We start from the raw sequence: 18,519 nt of genomic DNA on the forward strand, positions 1-18,519 counted from the left end.
GGGCCATCGCTGTTAGAACTCTAATAAAGACCTTTCTAGAATTCATTCAGGGTGATCGTCAGATAATAAAAGTCAGTAAAGTTGATTCCAAACATTACTTGGAAAAAAAAAAAGTACAAAAAAAATGAAAGTATATTTTGGGGAACAGAAGATTTGAATACATAAAAGCTCTCACAGATATGAGAGGTATCAAAAAGCAACAATAAGTGGGGCAGTGGGGCAGTGGGGCACCCATTCAAAGATGCAGATCACCTGAAGGCCTTGCTTGGCAGAGAGATGCCAGCGGAAGCCAGACATGCTCCTCTCTCCCAGGTGCACAAGGATCACAAAGCAGGAAAAGGGCACATGGCCCCAGAGCAGTAAGGGACACTGGAGAAGGAGGACTGCACCTCAGCCTAAGGGCCAGAATGGGCACCATGAGCCCCATCACTCCATTCCCATCTGTGTCTTCTGCAGCTCAGGGAGCAGAAATGTGACCAAACAGACTGCTTAAGGCAGTTTGTTAAACTGATGTGAAATTATTGTGTGTGTGGCAGTAGGAATTAAGGATTTAAGCTGGCCCAAACTTTGTGTGAGTGACAAGAGGGAGAAGGCAGAATACCAGAGTGGCAGAATGTTTAGAGACGACAAGAGTATCAGAGTGGTTGGAAGTGTGTGTGAGCGTGTGTGTAAGTCTCCAAGTGTGTGTGTGTGTGTGTGTGTGTGTGTGTGTGTGTTCAAGATGCTAACCAGCATTAACAGGGATAGGAGCCAAATCAGGCAAGAGCCTTCAGTGGTACAGTAGGAGTTTGGAATTTTTCGTATAATTAATGGAGAGTTAGTTATCTGAGAGTTTTACACAGGGGTGCAATGTGGTCAAACTAATATTTTAGAAAGATATATGCCAAACAGTATCCCATCTTGGGAATATTTCTCAAATTCTGTGTGTACTTGAACATTTTCATTCAAGCTCCATTTGATGAGAACAGTATAGCCAGGGTGGAGAGCCACAGCACAGATGCATCTTCCCCATACAAGCTCAGTTCCACAAAGTAAATCAGTTGAGAGGATGCTTTCAAAATGGCATCTGATCAGCAGACCCAAGGTAGTCTTCTCCCCCATTTCCACTAAGAAATGCTGCCCCCCCCCATCCGGCTCCACATAGGCAATCACAGCATAAATGGGGAGGGAGATTGAATATTGCATCTGATGGAGTCACACTGAGGGGAAAGCTCCATCTTTCAAAGGTTCATGTTGCCCCAATAAGTTCAATGAGCATCTACTATGTGCCAGGCTCTGGGCTAAGCACTGAGGTCACAACAGTGAGAAACAGACACGTTCTTTGCAAAACTGTGGCTGACTATTGGAGAAAAGCAAGAGGATGATTGAAAATCTGTTAGAACCAGCTGTCAGGCCACCAAAGTACGCAAACCCAGGGGTTTCCTACACACCAGCAATAACGACCAGTGAGAAACAGAATTTAGAAGACCCCACTATACCGCCTCTGAGTGGTCACTTGGTGTGGTGGCCACCTGTGGCCAGATGTCAGGCGGACCAACCCAGCCTCTGGGCCCCTTCCCACTTTTAATGCTCACTTGTCAGGAGTTGTACCTGAGTCTTCCAATGCACTGGTCCAAGCTGTCGGTCACTTCCATCAGCCAACCTTGCTGGTGGCGTTTCATAAGGGCTGCTTTATCCACCTGTGACCATGAAACACAAAGCCACCTAGTCACAAATCATCCTAGGGTGTGTCACCCTTCTCTAGGTAGGTGTTATCCTTCCATGTAGATCACCCATTTTTATAACAGTCTCAGGGCAAACACTATGAGATGCTTTCCAATATTCATTCTCCTTCCTGTCCTCTTTATCAACAGAACTTAGATCATGTTTAGGGTGACACTGTGCTGAGCCCTGGGAGATGAGCCATGTCCAAACTAATCACAAATATCCTTTCCACTGTCTCCAACTTCCTTGCAGATAAAACATCCATTTGATCCAACACTGACCAGAGTTTGGAGACATCTTTTTTGCTAAAATAGAGTCAGCCATAGCTGGTACTTCCCCTTCTCCCTTCTTCCTGCCTTGAATATAGAAGGCATGGCTGTGGCTGTGGCAATCATTTTGTACCCACAACAAAAGCCTAAGAGAATCTAGAGATATTGGCCCTGAGCTGCTGAGCCAATGCCAACACTGTTGGTTACATGAGAAAAATAAAACCCTATTTATGTGAGCTGCTGTAGCTCGGTTTTCTGGTACTGCAGCCAAATGGGCTACGTATGTCACAGGTTTAGTATCAACTAAGTGCAGATCACACTGGTACATATCACCACTCACCTCCTCTTCCTGCTTGCCTTCCTGTCCATGGCACTACCAAAGAAAGCTGTGACAGCCACTGAGAAAAAGCGGTGGCACTCCCCTCTACTGATGGCAACTCGTCTGCTTCCCCCACCTGACTGTGACCTGTCTGAGTTGGGGGAGTCCATGTTCATTTATTCACAAGCATTTATTAACTCCCCACTATATTCTAGGATTCAGTGGGGTAAGGGAAGCGGTGCCCACAGGTCAGATTCATGGGACAGCATCAACAGGCACCGGCCATGGAAAATGATGGGCTCTTTGAAGGCAGGAGGTGTGTACTGCCCTGGGAACTCACTCTTGGAGGTTTGTGGAGGGGGTGAGAGAAAAGAGGGGTGTGAGTGTGAGTGGCTCTGCAATGAGAAGGGAAGGGGGGGCAAGGACGGGGCCTCAGCATTCCTGGCGTGCTCACCTCTGCTATCACACCAATGCACCCCACGATGACTGCGGCTTTGGCCTGAGCGCCACTCATTCCGCCCAATCCAGAGGTGACGAAGACTTTCCCAGCCAGGTCCTCGACGCCCAGGTACCGACGCCCAGCATTCAGTACAGTGAGCTGCAGGGAGAGGAGTCCGAAGCTCACTGTCCACTCCCAGCGTGTGCACCTCCCATCCCCCGATACCAGGCATGACCCCGTCTCTCACCACTGTGCCGTGAACGATTCCCTGGGGACCGATGTAGCAATAACTGCCTGCTGTCATCTGGCCATACCTGACCACAGAAAAGGCAAGCAGGGGAATGAGCCCAGCGCCAGCCACCCACTTTTGATGGTTTAAAATTTATTTCTATTTATTTATTTATTATTTTTTTTTATTTTTGTTTATCTCACCCAAGGATATTTTTTTCATTGATTTTTTAAGAGAGAGTGGAAGGGAGGGAAGGGGAGAGAGAGAGAGAGAAACATCAATGTGAGAGACACATTGATTGATTGTCACCTGCACGGACCCCAGACAAGGGCCAGGGGTCACCTGCAACCCAGGTACGTGCCCTTGACTAGGAATCAAACCTGCGACCCTTCAGTGCTCAGGCCAATGCTTTAACCACTGAGCAACACCAGCCAAGGATTTTTTTGTTGTTGTTTTTTATAGGAGAACATTTATTTAAAAAATCACAGAGGTATCAGAAGTAATGGGCTTAGGAAAGTAGAAGAAATGGAAACAAGTTATAGAGGCAAAGCAAGGGCCCTTGGAGCTTGGGAGTGAGAAAGGTAATGGTAAAGAGCCTGGGAGGAAGAGGAGGGGCAGGGGGAGGCGGAGGCATAGCGTGAGGGAGAACACCTAACATTTATTTTTTAATTACTTCAAAATGCATTAGTACATTCTCCTTAAAAATACGAAAGAAAACATTTTAGAAAACGTTACGGTCCCCCATTTCTGCTCCCCTCTGGCCTCTCAGACCTTTTATAAACTGCAATATTATTGGTAAAATCACACTGGGGACTACTTAGCCATTTGACCAAAGTTGAACATGACCCAGCACTTCCACTTTCCATGCTTATGCCCATGAAAAGACATGCACACTATTGTTCATAGCAACTTGGTTTGCAGTGGCCAAACCCAGAAATAGCTGAAATGCCCATCAACAGGAGGAAAAAGAAATGAACTGCAGCACATGCACACAATGGAACGCTGCACAGAAGAGAAAGAACTATATTGTCAAAGGGAGAAGGCAAGTGTGGAGGTGTCATAATGGTCTAATTATCTAAATTTGTAGCCACAGTATAGGAAATGTTTTAAAGGACACAGGGGACACTGTAAACTGGGAAGTCCAGGGCAGCAGAGGGATTTCCTTTACACTGTAGCTCCTTTTATAACGCCTGAGGGAAAAGTTTCTAACAAATGAAATGGTAGTATTCTGCATCTTGGTGGGTCTTGAGCTGCTCAGATGCATGCATTTGTTAAAACTCATCGAACGATATATGTAAGATGTGCGTATTTCATGACGTGTAAATTTCACTTCAAAAGAAAAAAAAATACAAACAAATATTGAATTCCAGCTTACTATGAAATGCATCAAAACCCAATTGGACAGATGGATGGAGGGACAGACAGACAGACACAGGATAAAGTGAGTTTAGTAGTACATTAGTCACAGAATTTTTTGTGTTTACAGTTAATTCTTCCAATTTTCTGTATAGTTGAAATCTTTCATAATAAAATGTTGGAAAAAAAGCAGGATTCAAATTGTATGTTCACTTGCTTATAAGTATATAAAAACTGTAGGCATATTCATAAAAATTACTGGAAATATGTAAATATGAAATTGCTACAGTGCTGTGACTGTATTTCTCAAAATTGTATTTAATATTGCTACACTGCTTTATAATAAAAGTGGAAATATATGATATTTACTGGAGTGATATGATATAAACTGAACTAGAGACTTACATTGTAACCCCTATGGCAAAGAGCTTCTCATACTCCTCTCTGGAAGAGTAGTTGGGAATGACCTGGAAAAGAGGGGTGGGAGGCCAGGGCTAGGGGCAGCGCAGCTCCCTTGGAAGCGATAGCTAAGCGGGTATCAGAGACTCCTGGCCCTCTCTGCTGCTCCCAGGCTGGCACCATGCCCGGCTGTCCCGGGACCCACCATCCCATTGGTGATAACCAGCCTTGGGGCTCCAGGGCTGCTTGGGAAGAGGCCCAGTGGGTGCCCACTGTACATGACCAGGGTCTGCTCCTCTGTCATCTGTGACAAGTAGGACATCGTCAGCCAGAACTGCAGGAGAGAGCACAGCATGGAGGGCTCTGTAAGTGGAGGTCCCACAGTGGACCCCAAGCCACCATCCAGCCTCTGATAGCTCCCCAGGCCTCAGCAGTCTGCCAAGTGCCCCAGCCTTCCAGGCCTCTGTTACACTCTAGTGGCTCCTGGTGCCTCCAATAACGCCACTCCTACCCTTAGGACCTTCAATATCCCCAAGTGTCTCCAGTGCTGTGATCTCAGGCAGCAGACAGGTGAAGACCTGAGTCCTGAGCCCTGGGTTTGTAACTTCCTTCTAAGCCAGAGGAATGGTTGGGGGGCAGCCTGGGCATAGGGGCCAGGCCTCATAGTCCAGCATACCTGAGCCCAGTTGCTGAACACTTGTCCGTTTCCTCCGTAGGTCACGAGCTCCTGGGGAAACTGGAGAAGACATGGTGTCATCTGAGGTGGAGACCTGGGAAGGGAGGGCCCCCACCCTGCACTGGGCTCTAGGGGGCAAGGAGGTCGATGGCCCATTAAGAAGGAGTGGTGGGGGCAAGGGGAGAAGCCAAAGGGGTAAAGCCCAGGGATAGCAGCCTCTGCAGGAACATCTGTCCACCTGTGGCTGGGGTAACAGCTTGGGGTGAGGAACAGAGCTGGGTCTGGAGTCACTTTGGGAACTTATCCTGGGGTCAATGTCAGGAGTCCACCTGTGATCCAGTTTTGGGGCCAGGGCCAGTGCTGAGGAAGCTCTCACCACTAGGCAGGGTGGTCAAATTCTGGGACCATATCACCCTCAAGTATAATACTTCGAGATTCACCCTGCGAAGGCTATCCTTTCTCAAATATGGGATATGATGCACAGACTGGTGATCCAGGAGGCCCATGACAGGCACACGTGGCCAGACCTGCGCTGTCCCATCCACAGGTGGCTAGAGAGCACTTGAATCGTGGCTTGTCTGACATGCTCTAGTCAGTGTAAAACACACTCCTGATTTCAAAGACTTAATAGGAAAAAAATGTCAAATATCTCAATAATTTTTTTTGCTGAGTACATGTAAAATGATAATATTTCAGGTATATCAGGATAAACAAAATATAGTATTAAATCTGTTTCTTTTTACTTTTTCATGTGGCTGTCACAAACCTTAAAGTTACACATTTCTACTATACCAACGTTGGTGTCCTAGTGTTGGTGCTGTGCTCTAGTTACAGAATGAGCCACTGGGGGCGGGGGCCTCAGGGAGAAGGGTACGTGGTCCTCTCTGCACTATTTTTACAACTTCCTGGAAATCTCTCACTATTTCTAGATAAAAAGCTTCGATGCGTTACACACGTGTCTCACGTTACAGTTCCCTGGGACAGTGCCGCCCCTGCTCCGGTTGCCCTGGCGTTACCTGGGCCACGGCGGGGTCCAGGTTGTTCATGATCATGTGCATGACAGCTGCTGCAGCTTTCGTCCGGCAGGGGTACTGCTGCAGAGGGTAGGCCCTGCAAGGGGAGTCCAGCTGCTAGGCGTGGCCGTGGGAGGGCACCAGGTGTGGACAGTGAGACCCCACGTCCTGCTGCAGAAGTTGCCTGGGAGCGCCCAGCAGGAACCAAGGCCAACCGGCTCTGGTGCTCACCTCGTGCTTTGCACGCCCCACTCTGCCAGGTATGGGGAATTTGGCCCCCATCCCACCCTGGGCCACCCTTCCTCCCTTCTCTGCAGGCTCCAACTGGGAGAACGCTAACTTTGAAGCAAAGCTGATGTCTGCTTTCCAGAAGCCTCTACTCTGGGCACAGTTGATTCTTTCCTTCTTTCCTTCACACCACCTGTGCTCCTGGCCACCCATTCTAGAGCAGGTGCCAGGCAGCAGGCCACAACAGGAATGAAGAGATGTGCTTCCTGCTTTATGGGGTTCATGCCATTCCCTGGGGTGGTCCCAGACAAGTCTAGACTTTTGGTATATCCAAGAGCAAGAATGCTCAGTGTGATACCTGGGCAGGGAACTGTGATAGGCAGATCCTCCCGCCTCACCCCAGAACTGCTGGCTGTGCAATGCGGGGTGAGGCCCAGCCCCCCGTAGTTTCACAATGCCTCCTGTGCCATGGACAATTCAGCTTGAGAGCCCTGATGGGAAGCCTGAGCCATCTGAAGACACTGGCAGAGCCACCTTCTAAGCCTCTCCTTGCCCTCTGGCAAGACCACAAAACATGGGGTTTAAAAGGGAATTTTGTATATAGCTTGGCTCCAGAATTGCACAGGACTGACTGCCCAGGACAGTGGACCAAAAGGACCCATCTTCTGGCCAGTCTTGGGGGCTTCAGCCACCTCTAGGCTGCAGACCCCACAGATGACAAAACTGCCACCCCCTCTCTGTGTGCAAAGTGCATCAACTCAGCACACCACATCCCTGGGCCACCTAGTGTGGACAGCCTCAATTTCCCCTTCCCTACTGACGCTGGGGCTCCTGACCTCCAGCATGATCCCTCCTAGGTCCTTCCCTTTCACCCGACAGTACTCACTTCATTTCAATGCGGGGGCAGAACCGGTACATATAGATGTGCCCATACAGTCGCAGCTCCTGGGCAAACTCAGGGGCCAGCAGCTTCTGGACGTCCAGGGGGAAGTAGCGCAGGGCATTCCTCAGGGCCAGCTGGGAGAGGAGAGTGGTGAGAGCAGCAGGGGCAGGGGCTCCAGGCCAAGAATGTCGAGGCTTCCACGATGAACCATCATTCCCCACTTGGATTTGCCCCTGCTCCACTCAGAAAACTATGGTCCTACCCAGAGACTGCCTAGTTGTCACCCTTGGCCTATTTATAATGTCACCTCCTACATGAAGCCTTCCCAAGAAGAGTCTTGCTCATGAGACCAGGCTGCTTAATTCCATGCAAGGACCAGACAGGGACCTGCCCTGAGGCTTGTGGCTGCAGCGGAAGATGCAGAACCAAGGGGGGTGAGAATAGACCTGCCAGGAGCCCACAGGCCCCTCGTACAAGTGCAGAGAAACACTCTCCACCAGTGCAGCTTGGCAAGTAGCCTCAGGCTACACCTGCAGCTCTGAGACTGAGATCCTGCCAGATCCAGGGAGGCCCAGGACAGAGCCTAAAGCCAGAGACAGGAGAGACCTTCTAAGGGCTCCTTATCCAACTAGGGAAAGCAGCCCAAACTCCCATGCTCCCACCAAACCTGTCACTCTTCTCCATCAGGAATATCCCTGATGTTCTTGGTCCTGCCTCAGGGCCTTTGCACTTACCCTCCTTCTACCCCCCCTTTGCCACTCTGCCTTCTCTTGGAGGGCCCCTCCCTTCATTCTGGTTTCAGCCCAGATGCCACCTCCTCAGAGGCCTGCCTGACATCACCTTCTAGACTCTTAGCCTTCTGGAGCTTTTCACTGTCAGACAGTGTGATTTGGTTGTTTCCTTCCTTGTTTGTAATCTGTCTTGCTGAGCTCGAAGAGGGCCAGAGTCCTTGGCAGATCCATTTCATAGCTCTCTTCCCTGTAACACCCACACTGGAGGATGAGGGTGGACGCAGGCAAAGTGGGGAAGGTCACTAGGGTGACAACCTGGACATTGAGGCCATTTATTCATCCAATGACCATGGAGAACAAACCACTTTGGGGGTGAGGGGAGCTGAGGAGCTGGATGTGGTAAATTTATTTACACATTCATTCAGCGCATGTCTACTGAGGGGAGAGGTGGTATGGACTTGGAGAAGACAGGCGGCTTTGATCCTGGAAGGCAGAGGTGACAGACGAAGAAACAAAGGCCTAGAACTGGGCCCTGAGGACACCAGCATTTGAGCAGGGGCAGAAGTACCAGCCAGGAAGACCGGGAGCTGGGAACCCAGCCAGGAGCACAGATGCCCTGGAGGCCAAGGGCAGAGGCTTAGGAAAGGAAGGACAGCACGTCCAGTGCGCCCTGGGGAGTGAATCACAGGCTGCCCTGGAGCATTAGGGGCAGGTGGGGTGAGAGGGTGAAAAGGAGAGGGAGGGAGCCGAGGGCAAGAGCAGGCGAGGGAGAAAATGCCAGTTTTGGGAGTTTTGGAATCTTGAATGGGTTTGCAGAGCATCCCCTCATTTAATTTTCACATGGAATAAAACCATATATTCCCTTCTTTCTTGGAAAAAAACACCTTGATCAGATCTTAAGAACAGTGACTAAGAATGCGCCCCCCACAGGAGTCTCTCTAGGCCAGCAGGCCCGAGTTACTCAGAGTGCTGGGCCCACCTCCAACGTCTCTGTTTGCATTTCTGACAAATGCCCAGATGCTGCTGCTGCCGGTCTGGGGACCCCACTTTGGGAACCACAACCAGACAGCAAGAAGGATGAACGATCCACAGGAACATGGAGCAGCCGGGATAAGTGAAAGCAGCAGACACAAAGGGGATGTATGTACACTCCTTGGACACAAAGGTCAGGAGCAGGTGTGGCTAAGTTACGCTGTGAGAAGTCAGGACAGTGGCTCAAAAGTACACACACACACACACACACACACCATGCACACAGACTCCACGCAAGACTTAACCTTACTACCAGGGTCCTACAATGTTCTATCCTATTCTAGCTTCTAATCAATACTGATTGCGACCCCTTAACTGATCTCACAACCTGCTGAGAGGTGGCAGCTGCACTCTGAAGCCACCGTCCTGACCGTCCTCACAGAGATGCAGGCTTCCTTACTGGGGCTGAACTTGATATGTGCCCAGACGCTGGGTAAAGAAGGCCCAGTTTGACTGTGTCAGATGCTTTTGCAACATTTTCAGATCATCACGTAACCCAGAAACACAACAAAGGCTCCTGTCAAAATTAACGACTTTTAAATTGTGTCAGTCAATAGAAATGACACAGCCATTCCATGAAATGTATTTAAAGACTGTACGAAATTCCATCTGTTCTAAAATGAAGTCTTCATGCATGTGTGCCGTGAACATAAAGAGGATTCTGGCAATTTCCCGAATCCTAAATGCAGCACAGAAGTTATTTGCCTATTTTTCTCTTGTATAAGATTTCCATCGTATCACCATTGAATTTTCATTAGTCCATAATTTAGCTTAGACATGTCTTCGTGTCAACTATTCTATATCAATTTTTTTTTTTCTTTCAAGGATAATCTTTGTCTTTTTATTTGCAATTTCATGTTTGTACTTAGTTTAGGAAAGTTGTCTTCTATTCCATTTTTGTTCAATAACTTTATCCCTTATGTCTAGAGTTCCATAAGAAGCATGTGATCATTATTTCTTGAGTGAAGAATTTTAAAAACCAGCAGCTCTGTTTGCTGGCCTGGATTCAACACTCCAAGTTTCTGATGGGGTGCAGTTCTCTGCATTAAGATGAAAAAATGCTGTTCAGAAAGGTTGTATGAGTTGTCCAAGGTCCTGTAACAGGCCTGGGCTCCTCTCCAAGCCTCAGGCTGCACCAGAGCGTCTGCTACACAGCATATGCATGAATCACCTTTCTGAGCTTCTGATCCCTCTCTGCGAAATACACCTTATAAGGCTGAACTGACACGATAGGACAGTGTCTGGCACACATATGCACCATGTGAGTCCCAGCTATCAAAATGATCATTTCTCATACTCATGGCCCTCCATGTGGCCAATAGTTTCCTCCAGCCCACCTTACCCCTTCTAGGAACTTTATAGAAACCTCTATACTCTCTGGAAGAGTATTGCTAAGCAGCAGATCATTTCCCCACTTAGAAACCTTCATGGGCTCCCCATTACTCCCCATCTGAGAAAAACAGCGCTATTCTTGGCATTCAGGGTCCTCTCTAATCAGGTTGGGCTTGGATCTCTAAGCTTTGCATCCAGTTCAGGCTTACATGGGGCCTCCTCTACCCCTAAATACTCTAATAAGGCCAGTCTCTGCATCTTCATTCACTGCCTCCCTTTGTCTCCAAATGGCCTCCTCAGATTTTCCAGTCTATCCTTGCCTATGTTGCCAAGACCACCTCCTCCAAGAGGCCCTACTGTATTTCTCCTGCCTGCTGAACTCTTGTAGGATGTTGGTTTGGGTACTTAGCATATACTCTTGTCCACGCACTCAATAAACAACTTCTGTCACTGCAAATCCAGAAATGAGCCAAACAGAGCCCCACACTCAAGAAGCTCAAGATAGTGTATCAGTGATGGGAACTCAGATACGTGTGTGAGGTCTTCAGAACTGGTATCTGATTCCCAGAAGAGCCCCTTCAGGTAGGGAAGAACTGGGGGGAAAGGTCAGTAAGAAAAATTACAAATGGGAAGATGCTGAAGACATTTCAAATAAAGGAACTGGTCACAGTATATGACTAAATTTTCCTCTGTACTGTAGAAATTGTCCTGTGCTCATGCTGAGAATACAGTGGCTAGAATGTTATACTCAGAGCATACTCTGTATTTAAACAGAGAGTTCTGCTTAAAGACGAGCAAAGAGTGAACACATTTGAGTTCCAAATGAAATATTATGAAACAGTTCAAAGAATGGGGACTTTAAATAACCAATAACAAACAATCTCAAAAAAACCCCCAAAACCCTAACACGTATATAATGCTTCCACTTATATTTTTAAGGGCCTACACCACCTTATATGTACACCTAGAGTGGCCTCCTTAGAACAAAAGACGCTCCCAGCTCCTATCACCTAGGAAATTCCAACTGATTTAGGAGCTCTGTGTCAGAAACTGGGATCTAAAACCATATATTAGCTGAGGGGAGGGCAGAGATAAATACACACATATTTCTTATTCCTTCACAGGCACCAGCTGAAGGCTGGCTAACCCTGGCACCCAGACAGGAAATTCAGCCTCTTCAACAGCTCGAATTCCCCAGACCAGTCAGTCTCCCTACTCCAAGGGCTTCTGGACCTTCAAACAAACGACAGCAAACACTGGCAAAGCTGAGGTAGCCCCTGTTCCTTAGCTCCCAGGTGCTCTCCTCTCAACAAAAGAGAGCATGGCGGCTGATGACCAGCATATAACCATAGGGTGTCACCTGAGATGTGCAGGTGGTGGAGCCCTTCCGGCCCTCTTGGTCAAAGGTGAAGGCATTGACAGCCAGCAGGGAGGTGACAGAGTGGGAGAAAAACATGACCCTTTGCTTTGACACAGCTGAGCTGGGCCACAGTATGACAAATGGGGGTGGGGTGGGGATGGGGCAGAGCTCCCCACCCCCACCCTTCCCTAACACCTGCTCTTCCCAGCCAGGCACACAGCGCCCAGTCCCCAGCACCCCCAGCACCCAGTTTCCCCCTTTGTGGGAGGTACTTGGCAGAAAGTGTAGGGAGCAGACCCCCAAGGATAGCAGTCTTTATCCAAGGTGGGGCGGTGGGATTCCTCTCTTAATCTTTGTGTTTAATATTTTCTACTTGCCCCTCACTGTTCCTAAAATTCTTTGAGTAATTTTGAGTAAAGAAAACATAGAAGAAAACTATAGATATAACAACCGGTGTACTTTACTTTGTCTGGTCTCCTCTGCTACCCTGTGGTGTGATCATTTTCATCTCCGACTTACAGAGGAGACAAGCGGGTTCCTAGACACTCAGTGACTTGCCTGAGGTGCTGGGTGGAGGGACTGTGGGAGATCCAGTAGGGGTGCCTGGCCTCCCAGCTAGCTCTCACACTACCCCCCAATCATCCCCCCACTACTGCGTGCCCTCACTAGGGTTCTAGCCAGGAAGCTGAAAACTCATCTGAAGATTTGGGGGGAGGGTGTCCCCCCATAAACAAAAACAAGAGCTGACCCACTGCAGAGTAGAACTTGAAAGGTATGTGCATGTCTGGGTCAGGAAGGCACATATTCAGGTGCTGTGCGTTTGGGGCACTTCACACGGGCCCCAGTCCTCCCTGGACTGGAGGCAGCCACAGCACCACCGCTTACTGGCTGGGTGACTGTGAGCCTCAGGGTCCTTGTAAATGGGGAGCATAATCCCGTGCCCAAGGGTGGTCATTGGGTAGAGAATGAGGGATATGGGGTGTTATGGAATCTGGTCCCCCACCCCACTGTCACCCTCACTGGGAGCTCCTGCAGAGCCCAGGCCTCAGCTTCTACAGAGAGAGTAAGAAAAGGATACCCTCCCAGAAGCATCCAGAGGGCAAAGGGTCCGAGCAGAGATGGGGCTCAACTTCTTACCTTCTCCTCTGCAGGGCTGAGGCCAGGGGTCCTGACTGGGGCATGGGGCACCCCAGCCCAACGTCCCTGGTTCTCTGGGAGGGGCCGCAGGGGCAGGCCAGAGCACAGCTCCTGGAGGCTAGACATGTCTGGCTGAGACTGAGGTGGAGGCCGCCTGGCTCTGTGGAGAGGCCAGGGAGAGATTGGGCAATCAAGGTCCAGCTGGGAGGGAACCTCCGCCCCAGCGCCACCTCCTCCAACCCCTCATTGGGCCCAGGGCCTGCAGGAGCCATATGTAGGTAGGTCATAGAGTCACTGTCCCCTAGGCTGACTCGAGGGGGGAGTGGCAGTGTTCTAGGAAGAGGCAGGCTTTGTATAGGGGAGACGGCTAGGTGGGGGTTCATCTGTAGTGTTAGTGGAGCTTGAGTGGGTTATGATTTTAGGATATGACTTCGGGGGCTGGTGGGGCTCCAATGGGAGTCACACCAGAGAGGCGATGTTGAGGTTTGTGTCTTGATGATGGGAAGCCATATGATAATGAACCTGGCTCAGAATGAGGGATCTGTGTAGAAAGCAGGCAGTGCCCCTAACACCCCTTCTCCCTGCAACCTGTGTGGGGGGGAGGGGGAGGGGATGACAAACCTGGCAGGAGCACACCCACCATCAGGGGTACCCGCCTCGGCTTCCATTCCAGTGCAGGCTGTGTCACCCATTCTCAAAGCTCCGTGTGAAAGGCCTGCCTGGAAATGGCCCTCCTCCCCAATCCCATTAATAACTCTGGGAGAAAGTGCTCCTCCTTAGCCCTGTACTATGGATGGGAAACTGAGGCCCGTCTCACTCAAGCAGCAGGAAGTGACTGCAGTCGAATCCTGGTGGTCCAGGGAAGCAGCACATCTTAGTGTGAACCCAGCTCAGCTCCTGACCAGCCCTGTGGCCTTGGGACTTGTCCCAATCTACGCAAGTGGGTGGTAATTAACCACTCAGGCTGCAGGGGTCACAAACGGTTATGTAAGCACCGGGCACACAGCCTGCACTGAAAAGGTGAGAACAGCTCTTCTGAGCACACCCTGTGAGCCAGTTCACTTCTCACTCTCATGGCCTGTGGGTTTCACTGTCCCGTTTTATGGATGTGGAAACTGAGGTCTGGAGAGGTGCTAGGACTTGCCCAAGGCCACACAGCTAGTCATGGGTGGAGCTAGGATTTAAACCCTGAGAACTCAGAAGTCTGGCTGTAGCCCTTTTCTCCACTGCTCCTGCTCTGGCTGGCACAGTGAGTTTGCTGTTGTTGGGGTCCTCACCAGCAGAGAGGCTGCTTGGAAGGGCCAGCAAGCAGAAACACTAGCTTGTTTGCTTTCCAGCATTCATCCGTTCCCTCTTGACTGAGCACCTTGCTGTGCCAGGCATTGTTGCTGTTCCTAGAAGCAGCAGTTCTTGTTTCAGACACTGCCCCACCCCACCCCTCGTGGCATGCACAGCCCACAGCTTGACTGCCAGCAGCCAGCACCTGCATCTCTCTGCTAGAGGGCTGCATCTGGTGACTTAGGGCTTGTTCAGCCAGCTCAGAGGTGGGTTGGAAGGGCTAGAGAAGCCATAGCCCTTCCTCAGCTGCCCTGGGAGCAGCCTTCAACTAGCGAAAAGGGGAGAGGGAGATTACCAGGTAGATTCCCAGCTCCCTTGGCAATCCTCAGGGTGTGTAAGTGGGTGGGTAATGAATCTGGGGAGTTTTCTGCACTGTCTCCAGTCTCCCAGCAGGACTGGGCTGAGTTGCCTCCCTTCCCACCCCCAGTACAACACCCTTGGCTGGTGGCTTTCCCTTCCCCACCCCACACTCCACTCTCTGACCAAATGAGCTTTGCTTCTGGAGGAGGCTTCTTCATCTGATGGCTCAAGAGAAGCCAAAAATCTAACAGTTTTTGTGGAATCTCCTGACTTTCAAATGTTTGCAACCAATTAAAACAATTTTAAACATTGAATTGAATAAGATGAGTGGATCCTGGTTGTGATGCTGTGCTATACAGTCTGCAGGAGGTTATCACTGGGGGAACAGGGCACATGGGATCTCTCTGTATTATTTCTAACAACAGCGTGTTAATCTCACAGTGTTCCAAAATAAACAGTTTAATTTTTTTAAAAAATTGAACAAGCTGTTTAAAAGAATGAGGATCTGTCCGGCCATTGTGGCTAAGGGGTTGAGCATTGACCTAGGATTCAGGGGATTGAGGTTTGATTCCAGGGCAGATGCTTGGGTTTGGGGCTCGATCCCCAGCAGGGGGGCGTGCAAGAGGCAGCCGATCAATGATGTTTCTATCTCTCTCCCTCTCCCTTCCTCTCTCTGAAATCAATAAAAATATATTTTAAAAGAATGAGGATCTCACAGGTTTGAATACGGTAAGTTGAAACCCTGGCTATACCACTCACTAGCTTGTGTGTTCTTAAGTAAGTTACTTAGCCCCTCTGTGCCTCAGTTTCCTCATCTGTACACCAAAAACAATAACAGTACCCACCTCATGAGATGCATCTGAGGATTAAATGAGATAATACATGTGAAGGTCTTAGAATAGTGTCTGGCACAGAATAGGCACCAGATAAGAATAAAATATTGTTATTTTGCTAATTGTTGCCACTACCAAAAAAGCAAGGACCAGAGTAATGCATGTAGTATAAAATGTAAAGAAAAATATATATATATATATACACATATATATACACATATATATGTGTGTGTGTGTATGTATATATATATATACATATACATATACATATATATATATATATATATATATATATATATATATATGAACTTATCTCTGAGGGATACACAGGAACTAGAGAGAGATGGGGTGGGAAAGAGACTTTCACTGTAAAACTCTTTGGTGTTTTCAACATTGTCAATGTACTAAATGCCATTGCATTGTACACTTTAAAGTGATTAATTTTGTTATGTGACTATCACCTCAATTTTTAAAACTCTGGTGTTTTTGGATTTTAACCCTTGGATAAACCAAATAAATAAAATCTGAAAACTAGTAAGGAATAAAGTGCAGGCAGGCACTGCAAGTCAACCCCAGGTACCTAGGACCCCAGGCTACTCAGGTCCACTGCCCACTGGGCTCCCTGTGAAAGCGAGCCCTCAGGGAAAGCCAGCCTGGGCCAGCCTCCTGATGAGCAATCCCAGCGGCCCTTCAGATGCAGCAGGAGACCCCTAGTGGGAACCACCCAACTGATTCCCTTCCCCAATTCCTGACCCACAAAATTGTGAGCAAAATGTAAATTGTTGTTTTAAGCTGCTAAATCTTAGGGCAGTTTGTTACTTAGCAACAGCAATTGGATCACTGCCTCAGAGCCCCCATAAGGGCCTTTCCTCTCCTGGAAAGCTTCTCCTCCTTGCCCCCATACCTGCCTGGTCCTCCACACCTGGTTCACATCTCTGCTCAATGTCATCTCCTCCCTGAGGCCTGCCTCTACCACCCTGTGTGTGCCACATACACATTTCCCATCCCTTTATTCTGCTTTATTTCCTTCTCAGCACCATTTACCACGTGTCATAATTTTATATATTTATTCCTGTTTTCTATGCTCCCATCCATCTATATTGAAAACTCCACGAGGGCAAAGAGTGTATCTGCCTTATTCTTGCCACTGGAGCCTTAGCACAGAGTGGGCATTCAGTAACTGTTGCATGAATGAATGAATGAATGAATGAATGAATGTGACCTCTGTGAGAGGACAGAGGCTGCAGAGGGCGCTTTCTCAGGCAAACTACTGAGGCCCTGGGCGTCCGGGGGGGCATATTCACCCTCGGACTCCAAGACCCAACACCGGCCCTCTGCCATGTGCTTCCGCGGATTTTTCTGGACAGGGATGGGCTGAGATGTTGTTCTAAACTTTGGCCACCAGGTGGCAGCCCAGGAGGCCAAGATTAGCCCTAAGGACTCCAAGGGCTGAGACTCCTGACAGAGAATGCCCTTCTGGGGGAAGGGTCAGGAATGCAGGTGTAGATTAGATTTGGGGCCTGCTGGGGGTATAGATGATCGGAATCCCTGGGTCCTGGGGCCAGAACAGCAGCAGCCCTGACTGCAGGCCAGTTCAGAGGTGAGTTAGACGCTCCCCAAGGCTCTCTGTTCAAGTCGCCTGGAAAGCCATAATAAAAAGCTTCTGTTTTTATCTGAGAGCTGGGTTTCCCACCCCTCTGCTATTTGAGACCTATCATTGTGGTTTGGAGCTATATATTTAAGCCAAAAGAACTATTATTTACTTGCCATGCTTCCTTAAATGGACCTTTAAAACTTAAATAAATGCAATAGGAAGGGATTTTTTAAAATGGAAGGAGATAGAGAGACACACACACACATCGATTAGTTGTTCCACTTATCTATGCATTCAGCTAAGCCAAGGAATTTTTATATCGCTATTGTAATTTGTCAGAAACAGGCAGTAACTATAAAAGTTAATAATCACTAAGCTATGGTACTTAGATGGGAGTCACTGAGTGCAAGATGCTGTTGCAAACATGTGTCTCATTTAGTCTTCACAAGACCATGAGATGTGTCCTAGTACTACCCCACTGCACAGTGAACCGATCTCACACAGCTAATAAGTAGCACCAGTAGGGTTTGGAGTCACCAGATTTTTCAAGAGCTGTCAAAAAACTGGAGTTTACTGCAGCAGCCCCCCCCCACACACACACACACTGCTAAGTGTTAGCTCAAGTGAACACATGCACACACTGATGCACACAGCAGCAGCTGCACCCGCAGGTCCCTGCTAGCCTGCCCTCTGGGCAGCAAGATCCAGGGATCAGTCCTGGTCTTCTCACTCCACAGGGCTAGCTGGGTGGGTTTATTTTTCCAAGGCGGGACTTTATTTTCATTCCCTCACACACAGGGGTCCTCAGCAAGTTTTCAGTGCTCGCCGTGAGTCTGGAGCAGTTGTGGATAACCCAGGTGAGGCACAACGGTTCTGATGCCCATGGGGGATGTGAACTGAGACCTTACCCCTCCTCCCTGAGCCTGGCTGGGCCCTGCATGAGCCCGAATTCAGGTGGCCCCTGGAGACACCTGTGGAAAACAGGGCTACCGGGTGGCCTTGGGAGAAGGAAGCGACACTGTCCTGGGAATGGAGACTCCTGGGGAGTCTGTGCAGTTCCCGGCTTGTACAGCAAAAACAGAAGGGGCAACAGGGCTCCCTCCACCCCAGCTCCACCCTTCGCGCCCTGGGCCGTGACTCTGGGTGGGTGGGTGGGGGCACGGAGACTGGACCAGGCGGGCCGACCCGCCCTTGCCCACCTCTGCAGTCCTCAGAGGCCAGCGCCGTGCCCCCGGTGCCCCCGCGACGGCCGCGAGCAGGCCCTCGCACCCCCGCGCCGCGCCTTGGTATGGGCCGCCGGGCGGGCCGGGCCGGGCCGGGGCGGGTCCTGGGCGGGCGCCGCCGCCC

The 18,519-nt window shown here is 49.4% G+C and overlaps 1 protein-coding gene across 1 annotated transcript in view; it reads right to left on the minus strand.

Moving 5' to 3' along the window:
* The window catches only part of UROC1 (urocanate hydratase 1), a 32,843-nt gene extending 19,568 nt beyond the window's left edge, over nt 1–13,275 (minus strand). The window contains exons 1-9 of the mRNA XM_081149940.1: nt 13,108–13,275; nt 7,519–7,649; nt 6,408–6,501; nt 5,392–5,451; nt 4,921–5,049; nt 4,722–4,783; nt 2,979–3,045; nt 2,747–2,890; nt 1,591–1,679 (exon numbers count right to left, since the gene is read on the minus strand). Of these exons, the coding sequence (XP_081006066.1) occupies nt 1,591–1,679; nt 2,747–2,890; nt 2,979–3,045; nt 4,722–4,783; nt 4,921–5,049; nt 5,392–5,451; nt 6,408–6,501; nt 7,519–7,649; nt 13,108–13,233 (902 nt within the window). The 5' untranslated portion in view covers nt 13,234–13,275. The remainder of the gene's footprint in view (nt 1–1,590; nt 1,680–2,746; nt 2,891–2,978; nt 3,046–4,721; nt 4,784–4,920; nt 5,050–5,391; nt 5,452–6,407; nt 6,502–7,518; nt 7,650–13,107) is intronic.
* Nucleotides 13,276–18,519: the final 5,244 nt, after the last annotated feature.

Source organism: Miniopterus schreibersii (assembly GCF_964146895.1).
Source record: "Miniopterus schreibersii genome assembly, chromosome: 10".
Lineage (NCBI taxonomy): Eukaryota > Metazoa > Chordata > Mammalia > Chiroptera > Miniopteridae > Miniopterus > Miniopterus schreibersii.